General features: G+C 63.0%; 1 protein-coding gene across 6 annotated transcripts in view; it reads left to right on the forward strand.

The window, feature by feature from the left end:
* LOC140424662 (IQ motif and ankyrin repeat domain-containing protein 1-like) overlaps window positions 1-23,466 on the forward strand; it is a 775,223-nt gene that overhangs the window by 662,138 nt on the left and 89,619 nt on the right. For 5 of the 6 annotated variants that reach the window (XM_072507913.1, XM_072507908.1, XM_072507910.1 and 2 more), the window contains one exon: window positions 18,525-18,653. The exons of the other annotated variant lie outside the window; for it this stretch is intronic. In XM_072507913.1, coding sequence (XP_072364014.1) covers window positions 18,525-18,653 — 129 coding nt within the window. The remainder of the gene's footprint in view (window positions 1-18,524; window positions 18,654-23,466) is intronic. 6 annotated transcript variants of the gene reach the window in all.

Consider the following 23,466-nt stretch of genomic DNA (forward strand, 5'->3'; position numbering starts at 1 on the left):
GATTGAGGAGGGGAGATTGAGGAGGGGAGAGTGAGAGGGGAGAGTGAGGAGGGTGAGTGCCGGGAGGGGGGAGAGTGGGGAGGGGGAGAGTGGGGAGGGGGAGAGTGAGGAGGGGGAGAGTGGGGATGGGGAGAGTGGGGAGGGGAGAGTGGGGGGAGGGGGAGAGTGAGGAGGGGAGAGTGAGGAGGGGGAGAGTGGGGAGGGGGAGAGTGAGGAGGGGAGAGTGAGGAGGGGAGAGTGTGGAGGGTGAGAGTGAGGAGGGGGAGAGTGGGGAGGGGGAGAGTGGGGAGGGTGAGAGTGAGGAGGGGAGAGTGGGGAGGGTGAGAGTGAGGAGGGGAGAGTGGGGAGGGGGAAGTGAGAGGAGGGGAGAGTGGGGAGGGGGAGAGTGGGGAGGGGAGAGTGGGAGGGAGGGGGGGAGAGTGAGGAGGGGGGAGAGTGAGGAGGGTGAGTGCCGGGAGGGGGGAGAGTGGGGAGGGGGAGAGTGGGAGGGGGAGAGTGAGGAGGGGAGAGTGAGGAGGGTGAGTGCCGGGAGGGGGGAGAGTGGGGAGGGGGAGAGGGGGAGAGTGAGGAGGGGAGAGTGGGGAGGGGGAGAGTGGGGAGGGGGAGAGTGAGGAGGGGAGAGTGGGGAGGGGAGAGTGGGGAGGGGGAGAGTGAGGAGGGGGAGAGTGAGGAGGGGGAGAGTGAGGAGGGGGAGAGTGAGGAGGGGGAGAGTGAGGAGGGGGAGAGCTGAGGACGGGGAGAGTGAGGAGGGGAGAGTGAGGAGGGGAGAGTGAGGAGGGATAGAGTGAGGAGGGATAGAGTGAGGAGAGGGAGAGTGAGGAGGGGGAGAGTGAGGAGGGGGAGAGTGAGGAGGGGGGAGAGCGGGGAGGGGAGAGTGAGGAGGGGAGAGTGGGGAGGGGGAGAGTGGGGAGGGGGAGATTGAGGAGGGGAGAGTGGGGAGGGGGAGAGTGGGGAGGGGGAGATTGAGGAGGGGGAGAGTGAGGAGGGGGAGAGTGAGGAGGGGGAGAGTGAGGAGGGGGAGAGTGAGGAGGGGGAGAGTGAGGAGGGGGGAGAGTGAGGAGGGGGAGAGTGAGGAGGGGAGAGTGAGGAGGGGGAGAGTGAGGAGGGGGAGAGTGAGGAGGGGGAGAGTGAGGAGGGGGAGAGTGAGGAGGGGAGAGTGAGGAGGGGGAGAGTGAGGAGGGGGAGAGTGGGGAGGGGGTAGAGTGAGGAGGGGAGAGTGAGGAGGGGTGAGAGTGAGGAGGGTGAGTGCCGGGAGGGGGGAGAGTGGGGAGGGGGAGAGTGGGGAGGGGGAGATTGAGGAGGGGAGAGTGGGGAGGGGGAGAGTGAGGAGGAGAGAATGGGGAGGGGGAGAGTGAGGAGGGGGGAGAGTGAGGAGGGGGAGAATGAGGAGGGGGAGATTGAGGAGGGGGAGATTGAGGAGGGGAGATTGAGGAGGGGAGAGTGAGGAGGGTGAGTGCCGGAGGGGGGAGAGTGGGGAGGGGGAGAGTGGGGAGGGGGAGAGTGAGGAGGGGAGAGTGGGGAGGGGGAGAGTGGGGAGGGGAGAGTGGGGAGGGGGAGAGTGAGGAGGGGGGAGAGTGAGGAGGGGGAGAGTGGGGAGGGGAGAGTGAGGAGGGGAGAGTGAGGAGGGGAGAGTGTGGAGGGGGAGAGTGAGGAGGGGGAGAGTGGGGAGGGGGAGAGTGGGGAGGGTGAGAGTGAGGAGGGTGAGTGCCGGGAGGGGGGAGAGTGGGGAGGGGGAGAGTGGGAGGGGGAGAGTGAGGAGGGGAGAGTGAGGAGGGTGAGTGCCGGGAGGGGGGAGAGTGGGGAGGGGGAGAGGGGGAGAGTGAGGAGGGGAGAGTGGGGAGGGGGAGAGTGGGGAGGGGGAGAGTGAGGAGGGGAGAGTGGGGAGGGGGAGAGTGGGGAGGGGGAGAGTGAGGAGGGGGAGAGTGAGGAGGGGGAGAGTGAGGAGGGGAGAGTGAGGAGGGGGAGAGCGAGGACGGGGAGAGTGAGGAGGGGAGAGTGAGGAGGGGGAGAGTGAGGAGGGGAGAGTGAGGAGGGATAGAGTGAGGAGGGATAGAGTGAGGAGGGGGAGAGTGAGGAGAGGGAGAGTGAGGAGGGGGAGAGTGAGGAGGGGGAGAGCGAGGAGGGGGAGAGCGAGGAGGGGGAGAGTGAGGAGGGGAGAGTGAGGAGGGGAGGTTTAGGAGGGGGAGAGCGAGGAGGGGGAGAGTGAGGAGGAGGAGAGCGGGGAGGGGAGAGTGAGGAGGGGATGTGGGGAGGGGGAGAGTGAGGAGGGGGAGAGCGGGGAGGGGAGAGTGAGGAGGAGGAGAGCGGGGAGGGGAGAGTGAGGAGGGGGAGAGTGAGGAGGGGGAGAGTGAGGAGGGGGAGAGCGGGGAGGGGAGAGTGAGGAGGGGAGAGTGGGGAGGGGGAGAGTGGGGAGCGGGAGATTGAGGAGGGGGAGAGTGAGGAGGGGGAGAGTGAGGAGGGGAGAGTGAGGAGGGGGAGAGTGAGGAGGGGGAGAGTGAGGAGGGGGAAGAGTGAGGAGGGGGAGAGTGAGGAGGGGAGAGTGAGGAGGGGGAGAGTGAGGAGGGGAGAGTGAGGAGGGGGAGAGTGAGGAGGGGAGAGTGAGGAGGGGGAGAGTGAGGAGGGGGAGAGTGAGGAGGGGAGAGTGGGGAGGGGTAGAGTGAGGAGGGGAGAGTGAGGAGGGGGGAGAGTGAGGAGGGTGAGTGCCGGGAGGGGGGAGAGTGGGGAGGGGGAGAGTGGGGAGGGGGAGATTGAGGAGGGGAGAGTGGGGAGGGGGAGAGTGAGGAGGGGAGAATGGGGAGGGGGGAGAGTGAGGAGGGGGAGAGTGAGGAGGGGGAGATTGAGGAGGGGGAGATTGAGGAGGGGAGATTGAGGAGGGGAGAGTGAGGAGGGTGAGTGCGGGAGGGGGGGAGAGTGGGGAGGGGGGAGAGTGGGGAGGGGGAGAGTGAGGAGGGGAGAGTGGGGAGGGGGAGAGTGGGGAGGGGGAGAGTGGGGAGGGGGAGAGTGAGGAGGGGGGAGAGTGAGGAGGGGGAGAGTGGGGAGGGGGTGAGTGAGGAGGGGAGAGTGAGGAGGGGGAGTGTGGAGGGGGAGAGTGAGGAGGGGGAGAGTGGGGAGGGGGAGAGTGGGGGAGGGTGAGAGTGAGGAGGGGAGAGTGGGGAGGGTGAGAGTGAGGAGGGGAGGTGGGGAGGGGGAAGTGAGGAGGGGAGAGTGGGGAGGGGAAGAGTGGGGAGGGGAGAGTGGGGAGGGGGAGAGTGGGTAGGGGGAGAGTGAGGAGGGGGAGAGTGAGGAGGGTGAGTGCGGGAGGGGGGAGAGTGGGGAGGGGGAGAGTGGGAGGGGAGAGTGAGGAGGGGAGAGTGAGGAGGGTGTGTGCGGGAGGGGGGAGAGTGGGGAGGGGGAGAGGGGGAGAGTGTGGAGGGGGAGAGTGGGGAGGGGGAGAGTGGGGAGGGGGAGAGTGAGGAGGGGAGAGTGGGGAGGGGGAGAGTGGGGAGGGGGAGAGTGAGGAGGGGGAGAGTGAGGAGGGTGAGTGCGGGAGGGGGGGAGAGTGGGGAGGGGGAGAGGGGGAGAGTGAGGAGGGGAGAGTGGGGAGGGGGAGAGTGGGGAGGGGGAGAGTGGGGAGGGGGAGAGTGAGGAGGGGAGAGTGGGGAGGGGGAGAGTGAGGAGGGGGAGAGTGAGGAGGGGGGAGAGTGAGGAGGGGAGAGTGGGGAGGGGGAGAGTGAGGAGGGGAGAGTGGGGAGGGGGAGAGTGAGGAGGGGAGAGTGGGGAGGGGGAGAGTGGGGAGGGGGGGGAGAGTGGGGAGGGGGGAGAGTGAGGAGGGGAGAGTGAGGAGGGGGAGAGTGAGGAGGGGGAGAGTGAGGAGGGGAGAGTGGGGAGGGGGAGAGTGAGGAGGGGGAGAGTGAGGAGGGGAGAGTGAGGAGGGGGAGAGTGAGGAGGGGGAGAGTGAGGAGGGGGAGAGTGAGGAGGGGAGAGTGGGAGGTGGGAGTGTGGAGGGGGAGAGTGGGGAGGGGAGAGGGTGGAGGGGGAGAGTGAGGAGGGGGAGAGTGAGGAGGGGAGAGTGAGGAGGGGAGAGTGAGGAGGGGAGAGTGAGGAGGGGAGAGTGAGGAGGGGAGAGTGAGGAGGGGAAGAGTGAGGAGGGGGAGAGTGGGGAGGGGAGAGTGTGGTGGGGGAGAGTGTGGAGGGGGAGAGTGAGGAGGGGTGAGTGAGGAGGGGGAGAGTGAGGAGGGGGAGCTGGGTGGGGGAGGTGAGGAGGGGGAGAGTGAGGAGGGGAGAGTGAGGAGGGGAGAGTGAGGAGGGGAGAGTGAGGAGGGGGAGAGTGAGGAGGGGAGAGTGAGGAGGGGGGAGAGTGAGGGGGGGTGAGTGAGGAGGGGGAGAGTGGGAGCGGAGAGTGGGGAGGGGGAGAGTGAGGAGGGGGAGAGTGAGGAGGGGAGAGTGAGGAGGGGGAGAGTGAGGAGGGAGAGTGAGGAGGGGGAGAGTGAGGAGGGGAGAGTGAGGGGGGGAGAGTGAGGAGGGGGAGAGTGAGGAGGGGGAGAGTGAGGAGGGGGAGAGTGAGGAGGGGAGAGTGAGGAGGGGGAGAGTGAGGAGGGGGAGTGAGGAGGGGGGAGTGTGGAGGGGGAGTGTGGGGAGGGGGTGAGGGGAGGGGGAGTGTGGGGGGGAGAGTGAGGAGGGGGATTGAGGAGGGGGAGAGGAGTGGGAGAGTGGGAGGGAGGTGAGGAGGGGGAGAGTGAGGAGGGGGAGAGTGAGGAGGGGGAGAGTGAGGAGGGGTGAGTGGGAGGGGGAGAGTGAGGAGGGGGAGAGTGAGGAGGGGAGAGTGAGGTGGGGGAGAGTGAGGTGGGGTGAGTGAGGAGGGGGAGAGTGAGGAGGGGAGTGTGGGGAGGGGTAGAGTGAGGAGGGGAGAGTGAGGGAGGGGGAGAGTGAGGAGGGTGAGTGGGGAGGGGGAGAGTGGGGAGGGGGAGAGTGGGGAGGGGGAGATTGAGGAGGGGGAGAGTGGGGAGGGGGAGAGTGAGGAGGGGAGATGGGAGGGGGAGAGTGAGGAGGGGGGAGAGTGAGGAGGGGGGGAGATTGAGGAGGGGGAGAGTGAGGGAGGGGGAGATTGGGAGGGGAGATTGAGGAGGGGAGAGTGAGGAGGGTGAGTGCGGGAGGGGGGGAGAGTGGGGAGGGGGAGAGTGGGGAGGGGGAGAGTGAGGAGTGGAGAGTGGGGAGGGGGAGTGTGGGGAGGGGAGAGTGGGGAGGGGGAGAGTGAGGAGGGGGAGAGTGAGGAGGGGGTGAGTGGGGAGGGGGGAGAGTGAGGAGGGGTGAGTGAGGAGGGGAGAGTGTGGAGGGTGAGAGTGAGGAGGGGGAGAGTGGGGAGGGGGAGAGTGGGGAGGGGTGAGAGTGAGGAGGGGAGAGTGGGGAGGGTGAGAGTGAGGAGGGGAGAGTGGGGAGGGGGAAGTGTGGGAGGGGAGAGTGGGGAGGGGAAGAGTGGGGAGGGGGAGAGTGGGGAGGGGAGAGTGGGTAGGGGAGGTGAGGAGGGGGAGAGTGAGGAGGGTGAGTGGTGAGGGGGGAGAGTGGGGAGGGGGGAGAGTGGGAGGGGAGAGTGAGGAGGGGAGAGTGAGGAGGGTGAGTGCGTGAGGGGGGAGTGTGGGAGGGGGAGGAGGGGGAGAGTGGGAGGGGGAGAGTGTGGAGGGGGAGAGTGGGGAGGGGGAGAGTGAGGAGGGGAGAGTGGGGGAGGGGGAGAGTGGGGAGGGGGAGAGTGGGGAGGGGGAGAGTGAGGAGGGGGAGAGTGAGGAGGGTGGAGAGTGCGGGAGGGGGGAGAGTGGGGAGGGGGAGAGGGGGAGTGGTGGGAGGGGGAGAGTGGGGGGGGAGAGTGGGGAGGGGGAGAGTGAGGAGGGGTGAGTGGGAGGGGGAGAGTGAGGAGGGGAGAGTGGGGAGGGGGGAGAGTGGGGAGGGGGAGAGTGGGGAGGGGGAGAGTGAGGAGGGGAGAGTGAGGAGGGGGAGAGTGAGGAGGGGGAGAGTGAGGAGGGGAGAGTGGGGAGGGGGAGAGTGAGGAGGGGAGAGTGAGGAGGGGAGAGTGAGGAGGGGAGAGTGAGGAGGGGGTGTGGAGGGGGGAGTGTGAGGAGGGGAGTGTGAGGAGGGGAGAGTGAGGAGGGGAGAGTGAGGAGGGAGAGTGAGGTGGGGGAGAGTGAGGAGGGGAGAGTGAGGAGGGGAGAGTGAGGAGGGGAGAGTGAGGAGGGGGAGGTGAGGAGGGGGAGGAGTGAGGAGGGGAGAGTGAGGAGGTGGGAGTGTGGAGGGGGAGAGTGGGGGTGGGGGAGAGGGTGGAGGGGGAGACTGAGGGGAGGTGAGGAGGGAGAGTGAGGAGGGGGAGAGTGAGGAGGGGGAGAGTGAGGAGGGAGAGTGAGGAGGGGAAGAGTGAGGAGGGGGAGAGTGGGGAGGGGAGAGTGTGGAGGGGGAGAGTGTGGAGGGGAGAGTGAGGAGGGGAGAGTGAGGAGGGGAAGCTGAGGAGGGGGAGCGTGAGGAGGGGGAGAGTGAGGAGGGGAGAGTGAGGAGGGGAGAGTGAGGAGGGGACAGTGAGGAGGGGAGAGTGAGGAGGGGAGAGTGAGGAGGGGGAGAGTGAGGAGGGGGGAGAGTGAGGAGGGGAGAGTGGGGAGGGGGAGAGTGAGGAGGGGGAGAGTGAGGAGGGGAGAGTGAGGAGGGGAGAGTGAGGGAGGGGAGAGTGAGGGAGGGGGAGAGTGAGGAGGGGAGAGTGAGGAGGGGAGAGTGAGGAGGGGGAGAGTGAGGAGGGGGAGAGTGAGGAGGGGAGAGTGAGGAGGGGAGAGTGAGGAGGGGAGAGTGAGGAGGGGAGAGTGAGGAGGGGGGAGTGTGGAGGGGGAGAGTGGGGAGGGGAGAGGGTGGAGGGGGGAGAGTGAGGAGGGGAGAGTGAGGAGGGGGAGATTGAGGAGGGGAGAGTGAGGAGGGGAGAGTGAGGAGGGGAGAGTGAGGAGGGGAAGGAGTGAGGAGGGGGGAGTGTGGAGGGGGAGAGTGGGGAGGGGAGAGTGTGGAGGGGGAGAGTGAGGAGGGGAGAGTGAGGAGGGGAGAGTGAGGAGGGGGAGCTGAGGAGGGGAGAGTGGAAGGGGGAGCGTGAGGAGGGGGAGCGTGAGGAGGGGGAGAGTGAGGAGGGGAGAGTGAGGAGGGGAGAGTGAGGAGGGAGAGTGAGGAGGGGGAGAGTGAGGAGGGGAGAGTGAGGAGGGGGAGAGTGAGGAGGGGGAGCTGAGGAGGGGAGAGTGGGAAGGGGGAGAGTGAGGAGGGGGAGCGTGAGGAGGGGGAGCGTGAGGAGGGGAGAGTGAGGAGGGGAGAGTGAGGAGGGGAGAGTGAGGAGGGGAGAGTGAGGAGGGGAGAGTGAGGAGGGGAGAGTGAGGAGGGGGAGAGTGAGGAGGGGGAGAGTGAGGAGGGGGAGAGTGAGGAGGGAGAGTGAGGAGCGGAGCGTGGAGGAGGGGGAGAGTGAGGAGGGGAGAGTGAGGAGGGGAGAGTGAGGAGGGGAGAGTGAGGAGGGGAGAGTGAGGAGGGGGAGAGTGAGGAGGGGGAGAGTGAGGAGGGGGAGAGTGAGGAGGGGAGAGTGAGGAGGGGAGAGTGAGGAGGGGAGAGTGAGGAGGGGAGAGTGAGGAGGGGAGAGTGAGGAGGTGGGAGTGTGGAGGGGGAGAGTGGGGAGGGGAGAGGGTGGAGGGGGAGAGGGTGGAGGGGGAGAGTGAGGAGGGGAGAGTGAGGAGGGGGAGAGTGAGGAGGTGGGAGTGTGGAGGGGGAGAGTGGGGAGGGGAGAGTGAGGAGGGGAAGAGTGAGGAGGGGGGAGTGTGGAGGGGAGAGTGGGAGGGGAGAGTGTGAGGGGGAGAGTGAGGAGGGGAGAGTGAGGAGGGGGAGAGTGAGGAGGGGGAGCTGAGGAGGGGAGAGTGGGAAGGGGGAGCGTGAGGAGGGGGAGCGTGAGGAGGGGGAGCGTGAGGAGGGGAGAGTGAGGAGGGGAGAGTGAGGAGGGGAGAGTGAGGAGGGGGGAGAGTGAGGAGGGGGAGAGTGAGGAGGGGGAGAGTGAGGAGCGGAGAGTGGGGAGGGGGAGAGTGAGGAGGGGGAGAGTGAGGAGGGGAGAGTGAGGAGGGGAGAGTGAGGACGGGAGAGTGAGGAGGGGGAGAGTGAGGAGGGGAGAGTGAGGAGGGGAGAGTGAGGAGGGAGAGTGAGGAGGTGGGAGTGTGGAGGGGGAGAGTGGGGAGGGGAGAGAGTGGAGGGGAGAGTGAGGAGGGAAGAGTGAGGAGGGGAGAGTGAGGAGGGGAGAGTGAGTAGGGAGAGTGAGGAGGGGAGAGTGAGGAGGGGAGAGTGAGGAGGGGAAGAGTGTGGAGGGGGAGAGTGGGGAGGGGAGAGTGTGGAGGGGGAGAGTGAGGAGGGGAGAGTGAGGAGGGGGAGAGTGTGGAGGGGGAGAGTGAGGAGGGGAGAGTGGGAAGGGGGAGCGTGAGGAGGGGGAGCGTGAGGAGGGGAGAGTGAGGAGGGGAGAGTGAGGAGGGGAGAGTGAGGAGGGGAGAGTGAGGAGGGGAGAGTGAGGAGGGGAGAGTGAGGAGGGGAGAGTGAGGAGGGGGAGAGTGAGGAGGGGAGAGTGAGGAGGGGAGAGTGAGGAGGGGAGAATGAGGAGGTGGGAGTGTGGAGGGGGAGAGTGGGGAGGGGAGAGTGAGGAAGGGGAGAGTGAGGAGGGGAGAGTGAGGAGGGGAGAGTGAGGAGGGGGAGAGTGAGGAGGGGGAGAGTGTGGAGGGGGAGAGTGTGGAGGGGGAGAGTGTGGAGCGGGAGAGTGGGGAGGGGAGAGTGAGGAGGGGAGAGTGAGGAGGGGAGAGTGAGGAGGGGAGAGTGAGGAGGGGGAGAGTGAGGAGGGGAGAGTGGGAAGGGGAGCGTGAGGAGGGGGAGAGTGAGGAGGGGAGAGTGAGGAGGGGGGAGTGTGGAGGGGGAGAGTGGGGAGGGGAGAGTGAGGAGGGGAGAGTGAGGAGGGGGAGAGTGGGGAGGGGAGAGTGGAGGGGGAGAGTGAGGAGGGGAGAGTGGGGAGGGGGGAGAGTGAGGAGGGGGAGAGTGAGGAGTGGAGAGTGAGGAGGGATAGAGTGAGGAGGGGGGAGAGCGAGGAGGGGGAGAGTGAGGAGGGGGAGAGTGAGGAGGGATAGAGTGAGGAGGGATAGAGTGAGGAGGGGAGAGTGAGGAGGGGGAGAGTGAGGAGGGGAGAGTGAGGAGGGGGAGAGTGAGGAGGGGAGAGTGAGGAGGGGAGAGTGAGGAGGGGGAGAGTGAGGAGGGGAGAGTGAGGAGGTGGGAGTGTGGAGGGGGAGAGTGGGGAGGGAAGAGTGTGGAAGGGGAGAGTGAGGAGGGGAGAGTGAGGAGGGGAGAGTGAGGAGGGGGAGAGTGTGGAGGGGGAGAGTGTGGAGGGGGAGAGTGGGGAGGGGGAGAGTGTGGAGGGGGAGAGTGAGGAGGGGAGAGTGAGGAGGGGACAGTGAGGAGGGGAGAGTGAGGAGGGGAGAGTGAGGAGGGGAGAGTGAGGAGGGGGAGAGTGGGGAGGGGAGAGTGGAGGGGGAGAGTGAGGAGGGGAGAGTGGGGAGGGGGAGAGTGAGGAGGGGGAGAGTGAGGAGTGGAGAGTGAGGAGGGATAGAGTGAGGAGGGGGAGAGTGAGTAGCGGACAGTGAGGAGGGGAGAGTGAGGAGGGGGAGAGTGTGGAGGGGGAGAGTGTGGAGGGGGAGAGTGTGGAGGGGGAGAGTGGGGAGGGGAGAGTGTGGAGGGGGAGAGTGAGGAGGGGAGAGTGAGGAGGGGACAGTGAGGAGGGGAGAGTGAGGAGGGGAGAGTGAGGAGGGGAGAGTGAGGAGGGGGAGAGTGGGGAGGGGAGAGTGGAGGGGGAGAGTGGGGAGGGGAGAGTGTGGAGGGGGAGAGTGAGGAGGGGGAGAGTGAGGAGGGGGAGAGTGAGGAGGGGGAGAGTGAGGAGTGGGAGAGTGAGGAGGGGGGAGAGTGAGGAGGGGGAGAGTGAGGAGGGGGAGAGTGAGGAGGGGGAGAGCGAGGAGGGGGAGAGTGAGGAGGGGGAGAGTGAGGAGGGATAGAGTGAGGAGGGGAGAGTGAGGAGGGGGAGAGTGAGGAGGGGAGAGTGAGGAGGGGGAGAGTGAGGAGGGGAGAGTGAGGAGCGGAGAGTGGGGAGGGGGAGAGTGAGGAGGGGGAGAGTGAGGAGGGGAGAGTGAGGACGGGAGAGTGAGGAGGGGGAGAGTGAGGAGGGGAGAGTGAGGAGGGGAGAGTGAGGAGGGGAGAGTGAGGAGGGGAGAGTGAGGAGGGGAGAGTGAGGAGGGGAAGAGTGTGGAGGGGGAGAGTGGGGAGGGGAGAGTGAGGAGGGGAGAGTGAGGAGGGGGAGAGTGAGGAGGGGGAGAGTGAGGAGGGGAGAGTGGGAAGGGGGAGCGTGAGGAGGGGGAGCGTGAGGAGGGGAGAGTGAGGAGGGGAGAGTGAGGAGGGGAGAGTGAGGAGGGGACAGTGAGGAGGGGAGAGTGAGGAGGGGGAGAGTGAGGAGGGGAGAGTGAGGAGGGGAGAGTGAGGCGGGGGAGAGTGAGGAGGGGAGAGTGAGGAGGTGGGAGTGTGGAGGGGGAGAGTGGGGAGGGGAGAGTGTGGAAGGGGAGAGTGAGGAGGGGAGAGGGAGGAGGGGAGAGTGAGGAGGGGAGAGTGAGGAGGGGGAGAGTGTGGAGGGGGAGAGTGTGGTGGGGGAGAGTCGGGAGGGGAGAGTGTGGAGGGGGAGAGTGAGGAGGGGAGAGTGAGGAGGGGAGAGTGAGGAAGGGGAGAGTGAGGAGGGGAGAGTGGGAAGGGGAGCGTGAGGAGGGGGAGAGTGAGGAGGGGAGAGTGAGGAGGGGGGAGTGTGGAGGGGGAGAGTGGGGAGGGGAGAGTGAGGAGGGGAGAGTGAGGAGGGGGAGAGTGGGGAGGGGAGAGTGGAGGGGGAGAGTGAGGAGGGGAGAGTGGGGAGGGGGAGAGTGAGGAGGGGGAGAGTGAGGAGTGGAGAGTGAGGAGGGATAGAGTGAGGAGGGGGAGAGTGAGTAGCGGACAGTGAGGAGGGGAGAGTGAGGAGGGGGAGAGCGAGGAGGGGGAGAGTGAGGAGGGGGAGAGTGAGGAGGGATAGAGTGAGGAGGGGAGAGTGAGGAGGGGGAGAGTGAGGAGGGGAGAGTGAGGAGGGGAGAGTGAGGAGGGGAGAGTGAGGAGGGGGAGAGTGAGGAGGGGAGTGTGAGGAGGTGGGAGTGTGGAGGGGGAGAGTGGGGAGGGGAGAGTGTGGAAGGGGAGAGTGAGGAGGGGAGAGTGAGGAGGGGAGAGTGAGGAGGGGAGAGTGAGGAGGGGGAGAGTGTGGAGGGGGAGAGTGTGGAGGGGGAGAGTGGGGAGGGGAGAGTGTGGAGGGGGAGAGTGAGGAGGGGAGAGTGAGGAGGGGAGAGTGAGGAGGGGGAGAGTGAGGAGGGGAGAGTGGGAAGGGGAGCGTGAGGAGGGGGAGAGTGAGGAGGGGAGAGTGAGGAGGGGAGAGTGAGGAGGGGGAGAGTGAGGAGGGGAGAGTGAGGAGGTGGGAGTGTGGAGGGGGAGAGTGGGGAGGGGAGAGTGTGGAGGGGGAGAGTGAGGAGGGGAGAGTGAGGAGGGGAGAGTGAGGAGGGGAGAGTGAGGAGGGGAGAGTGAGGAGGGGAGAGTGAGGAGGGGGAGAGTGTGGAGGGGGAGAGTGTGGAGGGGGAGAGTGGGGAGGGGAGAGTGTGGAGGGGGAGAGTGAGGAGGGGAGAGTGAGGAGGGGAGAGTGAGGAGGGGGAGAGTGAGAAGGGGAGCGTGAGGAGGGGGAGAGTGAGGAGGGGAGAGTGAGGAGGGGGGAGTGTGGAGGGGGAGAGTGGGGAGGGGAGAGTGAGGAGGGGAGAGTGAGGAGGGGAGAGTGAGGAGGGGGAGAGTGGGGAGGGGAGAGTGGAGGGGGAGAGTGAGGAGGGGAGAGTGGGGAGGGGGAGAGTGAGGAGGGGGAGAGTGAGGAGGGGAGAGTGAGGAGGGATAGAGTGAGGAGGGGGAGAGTGAGGAGGGGGAGAGTGAGGAGGGATAGAGTGAGGAGGGGGAGAGTGAGGAGGGGGAGAGTGAGAAGGGGGAGAGCGGGGAGGCGAGAGCGAGGAGGGGAGAGTGGGGAGGGGGTAGTGAGGAGGGGGAGAGTGGGGAGGGGGAGAGTGAGGAGGGGAGAGTGAGGAGGGGGTGAGTGTGGAGGGGGAGAGTGAGGAGGGGAGAGTGAGGAGGGGGTGAGTGAGGAGGGGGTGAGTGAGGAGGGGAGAGTGAGGAGGGGAGAGTGAGGAGGGGAGAGTGGGGAGGGGGAGAGTGGGGAGGGGGAGAGTGAGGAGGGGGAGAGTGAGGAGGGGAGAGTGAGGAGGGGAGAGTGGGGAGGGGGAGAGTGAGGAGGGGGAGAGTGAGGAGGGGAGAGTGAGGAGGGGAGAGTGAGGAGGGGAGAGTGAGGAGGGGAGAGTGGGGAGGGGGAGAGTGAGGAGGGGGAGAGTGAGGAGGGGAGAGTGGGGTGGGGGAGAGTGAGGAGGGGAGAGTGAGGAGGGGGAGAGTGAGGAGGGGGAGAGTGAGGAGGGGAGAGTGGGGTGGGGGAGAGTGAGGAGGGGGAGAGTGAGGAGGGGAGAGTGAGGAGGGGAGAGTGAGGAGGGGAGAGTGAGGAGGGGGGAGTGTGGAGGGGGAGAGTGGCGAGGGGAGAGAGTGGAGGGGAGAGTGAGGAGGGGAGAGTGAGGAGGGGGAGAGTGAGGAGGGAGAGAGTGTGGAGGGGGAGAGTGAGGAGGGGAGAGTGGGAGGGGGGAGAGTGAGGAGGGGGAGAGTGAGGAGGGGAGAGTGAGGAGGGATAGAGTGAGGAGGGGGAGAGTGAGTAGGGGACAGTGAGGAGGGGGAGAGTGAGGAGGGGGAGAGTGAGGAGGGATAGAGTGAGGAGGGGGAGAGTGAGGAGGGGGAGAGTGAGGAGGGGGAGAGCGGGGAGGCGAGAGCGAGGAGGGGAGAGTGGGGAGGGGGAGAGTGGCGAGGGGGAGAGTGAGGAGGGGGAGAGTGAGGAGGGGGAGAGTGAGGAGGGGGAGAGTGAGGAGGGGGAGAGTGGGGAGGGTTAGGGTGAGGAGGGGAGAGTGAGAAGGGGGAGAGTGAGGAGGGGGAGTGCCGGGAGGGGGGAGAGTGGGGAGGGGGAGAGTGAGGAGGGGAGAGTGAGGAGGGGAGAGTGAGGAGGGGGAGAGTGAGGAGGGGGGAGTGAGGAGGGGAGAGTGAGGAGGGGAGAGTGAGGAGGGGAGAGTGAGGAGGGGGAGAGTGAGGATGGGAGAGTGAGGAGGCGAGAGTGGGGAGGGGAGAGTGTGGAGGGGGAGAGTGTGGAGGGGGAGAGTGAGGAGGGGAGAGTGTGGAGGGGGGAGTGTGGAGGGGAGAGTGTGGAGGGGAGAGTGAGGAGGCGAGAGTGAGGAGGCGAGAGTGAGGAGGGGAGAGTGAGGAGGGGAGAGTGAGGAGGAGAGAGTGAGGAGGGGAGAGTGAGGAGGGGAGAGTGAGGAGGGGGGAGTGTGGAGGGGAGAGTGAGGAGGGGAGAGTGAGGAGGCGAGAGTGAGGAGGGGAGAGTGAGCAGGGGGTGAGTGAGGAGGGGAGAGTGAGGCCGGGGAGAGCGAGGAGGGTGAGAGTGGGGAGGGGAGAGTGTGGAGGGGAGAGTGAGGAGGGGAGAGTGAGGAGGGGGTTCGTCAGGAGGGGTTCGTCAGGAGGGGAGCGTGAGGAGGGGAGAGTGAGGAGGGGAGAGTGAGGAGGGGGAGGGTGAGGAGGGGGTAGGGTGAGGAGGGGGAGAGTCAGGAGGGGAGAGTCAGGAGGGGAGAGTCAGGAGGGGAGAGTGAGGAGGGGAGAGTGAGGAGGGGAGAGTGAGGAGGGGAGAGTGAGGAGGGGAGAGTGATGAGGGGGAGAGTGAGGAGGGGAGAGTGAGGAGGGGGGAGTGTGGAGGGGGAGAGTGGGGAGGGGAGAGTGTGGAGGGGAGAGTGAGGAGGGGAGAGTGTGGAGGGGAGAGTGAGGAGGGGGTGAATGAGGAGGGGGAGAGTGAGGAGGGGAGAGTGAGGAGGGATAGAGTGAGGAGGGGGAGAGTGAGGAGGGGAGAGTGAGGAGGGGAGAGTGAGGAGGGGAGAGTGTGGAGGGGGAGAGTGAGGAGGGGAGAGTGAGGAGGGGAGAGTGAGGAGGGGGTTCGTCAGGAGGGGTTCGTCAGGAGGGGAGCGTGAGGAGGGGAGAGTGAGGAGGGGAGAGTGAGGAGGGGGAGGGTGAGGAGGGGGTAGGGTGAGGAGGGGGAGAGTCAGGAGGGGAGAGTCAGGAGGGGAGAGTCAGGAGGGGAGAGTGAGGAGGGGAGAGTGAGGAGGGGAGAGTGAGGAGGGGAGAGTGAGGAGGGGAGAGTGATGAGGGGGAGAGTGAGGAGGGGAGAGTGAGGAGGGGGGAGTGTGGAGGGGGAGAGTGGGGAGGGGAGAGTGTGGAGGGGAGAGTGAGGAGGGGAGAGTGTGGAGGGGAGAGTGAGGAGGGGGTGAATGAGGAGGGGGAGAGTGAGGAGGGGAGAGTGAGGAGGGATAGAGTGAGGAGGGGGAGAGTGAGGAGGGGAGAGTGAGGAGGGGGGAGTGAGGAGGAGAGAGTGTGGAGGGGGAGAGTGAGGAGGGGAGAGTGTGGAGGGGGAGAGTGGGGAGGGGGAGAATGGGGAGGGGAGAGTGGGGAGGGGGAGAGTGAGGAGGGGGAGAGTGAGGAGGGGAGAGTGAGGAGGGGACAGTGAGGAGGGGAGAGTGAGGAGGGGGAGAGTGAGGAGGGGGAGAGTGAGGAGGGGGAGAGTGGGGAGGTGGAGAGTGAGGAGGGGGAGAGTGAGGAGGGGGAGAGTGAGGAGTGGGAGAGTGAGGAGGGGAGAGTGAGGAGGGGGAGAGCGGGGAGGGGAGAGTGTGGAGGGGTAGAGTGAGGAGGGGAGAGTGGGGAGGGGGAGAGTGAGGAGGGGGAGAGTGAGGAGGGGAGAGTAAGGAGGGGAGAGTGAGGAGGGGGAGAGTGAGGAGGGGAGAGTGAGGAGAGCAGAGTGAGGAGGGGAGAGTGGGGTGGGGGAGAGTGAGGAGGGGAGAGTGAGGAGGGGGAGAGTGAGGAGGGGGAGAGTGAGGAGGGGAGAGTGGGGTGGGGGAGAGTGAGGAGGGGGAGAGTGAGGAGGGGAGAGTGAGGAGGGGAGAGTGAAGAGGGGAGAGTGAGGAGGGGGAGAGTGAGGAGGGGGGAGTGTGGAGGGGGAGAGTGGCGAGGGGAGAGAGTGGAGGGGAGAGTGAGGAGGGGAGAGTGAGGAGGGGGAGAGTGAGGAGGGGAGAGTGTGGAGGGGGAGAGTGAGGAGGGGAGAGTGGGGAGGGGGAGAGTGAGGAGGGGGAGAGTGAGGAGGGATAGAGTGAGGAGGGGGAGAGTGAGGAGGGGGAGAGTGAGGAGGGGGAGAGCGGGGAGGCGAGAGCGAGGAGGGGAGAGTGGGGAGGGGGAGAGTGGAGAGGGGGAGAGTGAGGAGGGGGAGAGTGAGGAGGGGAGAGTGAGGAGGGGGAGCGTGAGGAGGGGGAGAGTGAGGAGGGGGAGAGTGAGGAGGGGGAGAGTGAGGAGGGGGAGAGTGAGGAGGGTAGAGTGAGGAGGGGGAAAGTGGGGAGGGGGAGAGTGAGGAGGGGCGAGTGAGGAGGGGGAGAGTGAGGAGGGGGAGAGTGAGGAGGGGGAGAGTGAGGAGGGGGAGAGTGAGGAGGGGGAGAGTGGGGAGGGTTAGGGTGAGGAGGGGAGAGTGAGGAGGGGGAGAGTGAGGAGGGGGAGTGCCGGGAGGGGGAGAGTGGGGAGGGGGAGAGTGAGGAGGGGAGAGTGAGGAGGGGAGAGTGAGGAGGGGGAGAGTGAGGAGGGGGGAGTGAGGAGGGGAGAGTGAGGAGGGGAGAGTGAGGAGGGGAGAGTGAGGAGGGGGAGAGTGAGGATGGGAGAGTGAGGAGGCGAGAGTGGGGAGGGGGAGAGTGTGGAGGGGGAGAGTGAGGAGGGGAGAGTGTGGAGGGGGGAGTGTGGAGGGGAGAGTGTGGAGGGGAGAGTGAGGAGGCGAGAGTGAGGAGGCGAGAGTGAGGAGGGGAGAGTGAGGAGGGGAGAGTGAGGAGGAGAGAGTGAGGAGGGGAGAGTGAGGAGGGGAGAGTGAGGAGGGGGGAGTGTGGAGGGGGTGAGTGAGGAGGGTGAGAGTGGGGAGGGGAGAGTGTGGAGGGGAGAGTGAGGAGGGGAGAGTGTGGAGGGGGTTCGTCAGGAGGGGAGAGTCAGGAGGGGAGCGTGAGGAGGGGAGAGTGAGGAGGGGAGAGTGAGGAGGGGGAGGGTGAGGAGGGGGAGGGTGAGGAGGGGGAGAGTCAGGAGGGGAGAGTCAGGAGGGGAGAGTCAGGAGGGGAGAGTGAGGAGGGGAGAGTGAGGAGGGGAGAGTGAGGAGGGGAGAGTGAGGAGGGGAGAGTGATGAGGGGGAGAGTGAGGAGGGGAGGGTGAGGAGGGGGGAGTGTGGAGGGGGAGAGTGGGGAGGGGAGAGTGTGGAGGGGAGAGTGAGGAGGGGAGAGTGTGGAGGGGAGAGTGAGGAGGGGGTGAATGAGGAGGGGGAGAGTGAGGAGGGGAGAGTGAGGAGGGATAGAGTGAGGAGGGGGAGAGTGAGGAGGGGAGAGTGAGGAGGGGAGAGTGAGGAGGGGAGAGTGTGGAGGGGGAGAGTGAGGAGGGGAGAGTGTGGAGGGGGAGAGTGGGGAGGGGGAGAATGGGGAGGGGAGAGTGGGGAGGGGGAGAGTGAGGAGGGGGAGAGTGAGGAGGGTAGAGTGAGGAGGGGGAGAGTGAGGAGGGGGAGAGTGAGGAGGGTAGAGTGAGGAGGGGGAGAGTGGGGAGGTGGAGAGTGAGGAGGGGGAGAGTGTGGAGGGGGAGAGTGGGGAGGGGGAGAGTGAGGAGGGGAGAGTGAGGAGGGGGAGAGTGGGGAGGTGGAGAGTGAGGAGGGGGAGAGTGAGGAGGGGGAGAGTGAGGAGTGGGAGAGTGAGGAGGGGGAGAGTGAGGAGGGGGAGAGCGGGGAGGGGAGAGTGTGGAGGGGTAGAGTGAGGAGGGGGAGAGTGGGGAGGGGGAGAGTGAGGAGGGGGAGAGCGGGGAGGGGAGAGTGTGGAGGGGTAGAGTGAGGAGGGGGAGAGTGAGGAGGGGGGAGAGCGGGGAGGGGAGAGTGTGGAGGGGTAGAGTGAGGAGGGGGAGAGTGAGGAGGGGGAGAGTGAGGAGGGGGAGAGCGGGGAGGGGAGAGTGAGGAGGGGTAGAGTGAGGAGGGGGAGAGTGGGGAGGTGGACAGTGAGGAGGATGAGAATGGGGAGGGGGACAGTGTGGAGGGTGAGTGCCGGGAGGGGGGAGAGTAGGGAGGGGGAGAGTGGGGAGGGGGAGAGCCGGGAAGGGGAGAGTGAGGAGGGGAGAATGGGGAGGGGGAGTGTGAGGAGGGGGAGAGTGAGGAGGGGAGAGTGAGGAGGGGGAGAGTGAGGAGGGGGCGAGTGAGGAGGGGGAGAGTGAGGAGGAGAGAGTGAGGAGGAGAGAGTGAGGAGGGGGAGAGTGAGGAGGGGGAGAGTGAGGAGGGGAGAGTGGGGTGGGGGAGAGTGAGGAGGGGAGAGTGAGGATGGGGAGAGTGAGGTGGGGAGAGTGAGGAGGGGAGAGTGAGGAGGGGGAGAGTGTGGAGGGTGAGTGCCGGGAGGGGGAGAGTGGGGAGGGGGAGAGTGGGGAGGGGGAGAGTGGGGAGGGGGAGAGCTGGGAGGGGGTGAGTGAGGAGGGGAGAATGGGGAGGGGGAGAGTGGGGAGGGAGAGAGCGGGGAGGGGGAGAGTGAGGTGGGGAGAATGGGGAGGGGGAGAGTGGGGAGGGGGAGAGTGGGGAGGGGGAGAGTGGGGAGGGGGAGAGCGGGGAGGGGGAGAGTGAGGAGGGGGAGAGTGAGGAGGGGGAGAGTGAGGAGGGGGAGAGTGAGGAGGGGGAGAGCGGGGAGGGGAGAGTGGGGAGGGGTAGAGTGATGAGTGGGAGAGTGTGGAGGTGGACAGTGAGGAGGATGAGAATGGGGAGGGGGAGAGTGTGGAGGGGGAGAGCGTGGAGGGGAGAGTGGGGAGGGGTAGAGTGAGGAGGGGGAGAGTGGGGAGGTGGACAGTGAGGAGGATGAGAATGGGGAGGGGGAGAGTGTGGAGGGTGAGTGCCGGGAGGGGGGAGAGTGGGGAGGGGGAGAGCCGGGAGGGGGAGAGCCGGGTGGGGGAGAGTGGGGAGCGTGAGAGCGGGGAGGGGGAGAGCGGGGAGGGGGAGAGTGAGGAGGGGAGAATGGGGAGGGGGAGAGCGGGGAGGGGGAGAGTGACGAGGGGAGAATGCGGAGGGGGAGAGTGAGGAGGGTGAGTGCCGGGAGGGGGAGAGTGGGGAGGGGGAGAGCGGGGAGGGGGAGAGTGAGGAGGGGAGAATGGGGAGGGGGAGAGTGGGGAGGGGGAGAGTGAGGAGGGTGAGTGCCGGGAGGGGGAGAGTGGGGAGGGGGAGAGTGGGGAGGGGGAAAGTGAGGAGGGGGATAGCTAACTGATTGTCTATTTTCCTCGAGGTACGGGAAGATGCTTGTGATTGACATGATGGAGGTGAATATGTTTGATGCAGTCAGCAGGATTTTTGACCAGATTGAGGCTGGGTTGATGGAGAAGTTGTTGAATAAAGAATTACTCCAGAAGAACAGGTAAGAACAATTTGTGATTGTGCCCCTGCTAATCTAATTCATTATCATTCACCAAAATGTAGCCTTTATGACAACTATTTGTCAAGATATTTTCCCTGGACTGTGAAAACAGAGTGAGAGGAGAGACAGTGCGGAGATTGAGAGCATTGAGAGAGGAGAGACAGTGCGGAGATTCAGAGCATTGAGAGAGGAGAGACAGTGGGGAGATTGAAAAGATTGAGAGAGGAGAGACAGTGGGGGGATTGAGAACATTGAGAGAGGAGAGACTGTGGGGAGATTGAGAACATTGAGTGAGTGAGACAGTCGGGAGGTTGAGAACATTGAGAGAGGAGAGACAGCGAGTGGATTGAGAACATTGAGAGAGGAGAGACAGTCAGAGATTGAGAACATTGAGAGAGGATAGACAGTGGGGAGATTGAGAACATTGAGAGAGGGGAGACAGTCGGAGATTGAGAACATTGAGAGAGGAGAGACAGTGGGGAGATTGAGAACATTGAGAGAGGAGAGACAGTGGGGAGATTGAGACAGGAGAGACTGTAGGGAGATTGAGAACATTGAGAGAGGGGAGACAGTCAGGAGATTGAGAACATTGAGAGAGGAGAGACAGTGGGGAGATGAGAACCTTGAGAGAGGAGAGACAGTGGGAAGATGATAATATTGAGCGAGGAGAGACAATAGGGTGATTGAAAACATTGAGAGAGGAGAGACAGTGGGTGAATTGAGAGCATTGAGCGAGGAGAGACAGTGCGGAGATTGAGAGCATTGAGAGAGGAGAGACAATGGGGAGATTGAGGACATTGAGAGAGGAGAGACAGTGGGGAGATTGAGAACATTGAGAGAGGAGAGACAGTGGGGAGATTGAAAAGATTGAGAGAGGAGAGACAGTGGGGAGATTGTGAACATTGAGAGAGGAGAGACAGTGGGGGGATTGAGAACATTGAGAGAGGAGAGACTGTGGGGAGATTGAGAAGATTGAGTGAGTGAGACAGTCGGGAGGTTGAGAACATTGAGAGAGGAGAGACAGCGAGTGGATTGAGAACATTGAGAGAGGAGAGACAGTCGGAGATTGAGAACATTGAGAGAGGATAGACAGTGGGGAGATTGAGAACATTGAGAGAGGAGAGACAGTGGGGAGATTGAGAACATTGAGAGAGGGGAGACAGTCGGAGATTGAGAACATTGAGAGAGGAGAGACAGTGGGGAGATTGAGAACATTGAGAGAGGAGAGACAGTGGGGAGATTGAGAACATTGAGAGAGGAGAGATAGTGGGGAGATTCAGAACATTGAGAGAGGAGAGACAGTGGGGAGATTGAGACAGGAGAGACTGTAGGGTGATTGAGAACATTGAGAGAGGGGAGACAGTGGGAAGATGATAAAATTGAGCGAGGAGAGACAATGGGGTGATTGAAAGCATTGAGAGAGGAGAGACAGTGGGTGAATTGAGAACATTGAGAGAGGAAAGACAGTGGGGAGTTTGAGAACATTGAGAGAGGACAAACAGTGGGGGGATTGAGAACATTGAGAGAGGAGAGACAGTGGGAAGATTGAGAACATTGAGAGAGGAGAGGCAGTGGGGAGATTGAGAACGTTGAGCGAGGTGAGAGAGTGGGGAGATTGAGAACGTTGAGCGAGGAGAGACAGCCGGGAGATTGAGAACATTGAGAGAGGAGAGACAGTGGGGAGAGTGAGAACATTGAGAGAGGAGAGACAGTGGGGAGATTGAGAACATTGAGAGAGGAGAGACAGTCAGGAGATTGAGAACATTGAGAGAGGAGAGACAGTGGGCGGATTGAGAACATTGAGAGAGGAGAGACAGTGGGGAGATGAGAACATTGAGAGAGGAGAGACAATGGGGGGATTGAGAACATTGAGAGAGGAGAGACAGCCGGGAGATTAAGAACATTGAGAGAGGAGAGACAGTGGGGAGATTGAGAACGTTGAGCGAGGTGAGACAGTGGGGAGATTGAGAACGTTGAGCGAGGAGAGACAGTGGGGGGATTGAGAACATTGAGAGAGGAGAGACAGTGGGGAGATGAGAACATTGAGAGAGGAGAGACAGTGGGGAGATTGAGAACGTTGAGCGAGGTGAGACAGTGGGGAGATTGAGAACGTTGAGCGAGGAGAGACAGTGGGGAGATTGAGAACATTGAGAGAGAAGAGACAGTGGGGAGATTGAGAACATTGAGAGAGGAGAGCCAGTAGGGGGATTGAGAACATTGAGAGAGGAGAGACATTGGGGAGATTGAGAACATTGAGAGAGAAGAGACAGTGGGGAGATTGAGAACATTGAGAGAGGAGAGCCAGTAGGGGGATTGAGAACATTGAGAGAGGAGAGACATTGGGGAGGTTGAGAACATTGAGAGAGGAGAAAAAGTGGGGAAATTGAGAACATTGAGAGAAGAGAGACTGGGGAGATTGAGAACATTGAGAGAGGAGAGACAGTGGGGGGATTGAGAACCTTGAGAGAGGAGACACAGTGGGAAGATGATAACATTGAGCGAGGAGAGACAATGGGGTGATTGAAAGCATAGAGAGAGGAGAGACAGTGGGGAGATTGAGAACATTGAGAGAGGAGACACAGTCGGGAGATTGAGATCATTGAGAGAGGAGAGACGGTAGGGGGATTGAGAACATTGAGAGAGGAGAGACAGTGGGAGATGGAGCACATTGAGAGAGGAGAGACAGTGGGGAGATTGAGAACATTGAGAGAGGAGAGACAGTGGGGAGATGAGAACCTTGGGAGAGGAGAGACAGTGGGAAGATGATAACATTGAGCGAGGACAGACAATGGGGTGATTGAAAACATTGAGAGAGGAGAGACAGTCGGGAGATTGAGAACATTGAGAGAGGAGAGACAGTGGGGAGTTTGAGAGCATTGAGAGAGGAGAGGCAGTGGGGACATTGAGAGCATTGAGGGAGGAGAAACAGTGGGGAGATTGAAAACTTTGAGAGAGAAGAGGCAGTGGGAGATTGAGAACGTTGAGCGAGGAGAGACAGTGGGGAGATTGAGATCATTCAGAGAAGAGAGACAGTAGGGAGATTGAGAACATTGAGAGAGGAGAGACAGTGGGTAAATTGCGAACATTGAGAGAGGAGAGGCAATGGGGAGATAAAGAACATTGAGAGAGGAGAGATAGTGTGTGAATTGAGAACATTGAGCGAGAAGAGGCAGTGGGGAGATTGAGAGCATTGAGACAGGAGAGACAGTGGGTGAATTGAGAACATTGCGAGTGGAGAGACAGTGGGGAGTTTGAGAACATTGCGAGAGGAGAGACAGTGGGAAGATTGAGAACATTGAGAGAGGAGAGGCAGCGGGGAGATTGAGAACATTGTGAGAGGAGAGACAGTGGGGGGCTTGAGACCATTGAGAGAGGAGACGCAGTCGGGAGATTGAGAACATTGAGAGAGGAGAGACAGTGGGGAGATTGAAATCATTGAGAGAAGAGAGACAGTCGGGAGATTGAGAACATTGAGAGAGGAGAGACAGTCACGAGATTGAAAACATTGTGAGAGGAGAGACAGTGGGGAGATGAGATCCTTGAGAGAGGAGAGACTGTGCGGAGATTAAGATCATTGCGAGAGGAGAGACAGTCGGGAGGTTGTGAACATTGTGAGAGGAGAGACAGTGGGGAGATTCAGACCATTGAGAGAGGAGAGATAGTGGGTGAATTGAGAACATTGAGGTAGGAGGCAGTGGGGAGGTTGAGAGCATTGAGAGACGAGAGAAAGTGGGGAGTTTGAGAACATTGAGAGAGGAGAGACAGTCGGGAGATTGAGAACATTTAGAGAGGAGAGACAGTGGGGGGATTGAGAACATTGAGAGAGGAGACAGTGGGGAGATTGAGATCATTCAGAGAAGAGAGACAGTGGTTAAATTGAGAACAATGAGCGAGGAGAGGCAGTGGGGAGATTGAGAACATTGAGAGAGGAGAGACAGTCGGGAGAATGAGAACATTGAGAGAGGAGAGACAGTGGGGAGATGAGAACCTTGAGAAGGAGAGACAGTGGGGAGATTGAGAACATTGCGAGAGGAGAGACAGTCGGGAGGTTGTGAACATTGAGAGAGGAGAGACAGTGCGGAGATGAGAACCTTGAGAGGAGAGACAGTGGGTGAATTGAGAACATTGAGAGAGGAGAGACAGTGGGGAGTTTGAGAACATTGAGAGAGGAGAGGCAGTGGGGAGATTGAGAACATTGAGAGAGGAGAGACAGTCGGGAGAATGAGAACATTAAGAGAGGAGAGACAGTGGGGAGATGAGAACCTTGAGAAAGGAGAGACAGTGGGGAGATTGAGAACATTGCGAGAGGAGAGACAGTCGGGAGGTTGTGAACATTGAGAGAGGAGAGACAGTGGGTGAATTGAGAACATTGAGAGAGGAGAGACAGTGGGGAGATGAGAACCTTGAGAGGAGAGACAGTGGGTGAATTGAGAACATTGAGAGAGGAAAGACAGTGGGGAGTTTGAGAACATTGAGAGAGGACAAACAGTGGGGGGATTGAGAACATTGAGAGAGGAGAGACAGTGGGAAGATTGAGAACATTGAGAGAGGAGAGGCAGTGGGGAGATTGAGAACATTGTGAGAGAAGAGACAGTGGGGGGCTTGAGAACATTGAGAGAGGAGAGACAGTGGGTGAATTGAGAACATTAAGAAATGAGAGACAGTGGGGAGTTTGAGAGCATTGAGAGAGGAGAGGCAGTGGGGAGATGAGAACCTTGAGAGAGGAGAGACAGTGGGGAGATTAAGACCATTGAGAGAGGAGAGATAGTGGGTGAATTGAGAACATTGCGGTAGGAGGCAGTGGGAAGATTGA

The sequence above is a fragment of the Scyliorhinus torazame genome, chromosome 6 (genome assembly GCF_047496885.1).
Source record: "Scyliorhinus torazame isolate Kashiwa2021f chromosome 6, sScyTor2.1, whole genome shotgun sequence".
Taxonomy (NCBI): Eukaryota; Metazoa; Chordata; class Chondrichthyes; order Carcharhiniformes; family Scyliorhinidae; genus Scyliorhinus; species Scyliorhinus torazame.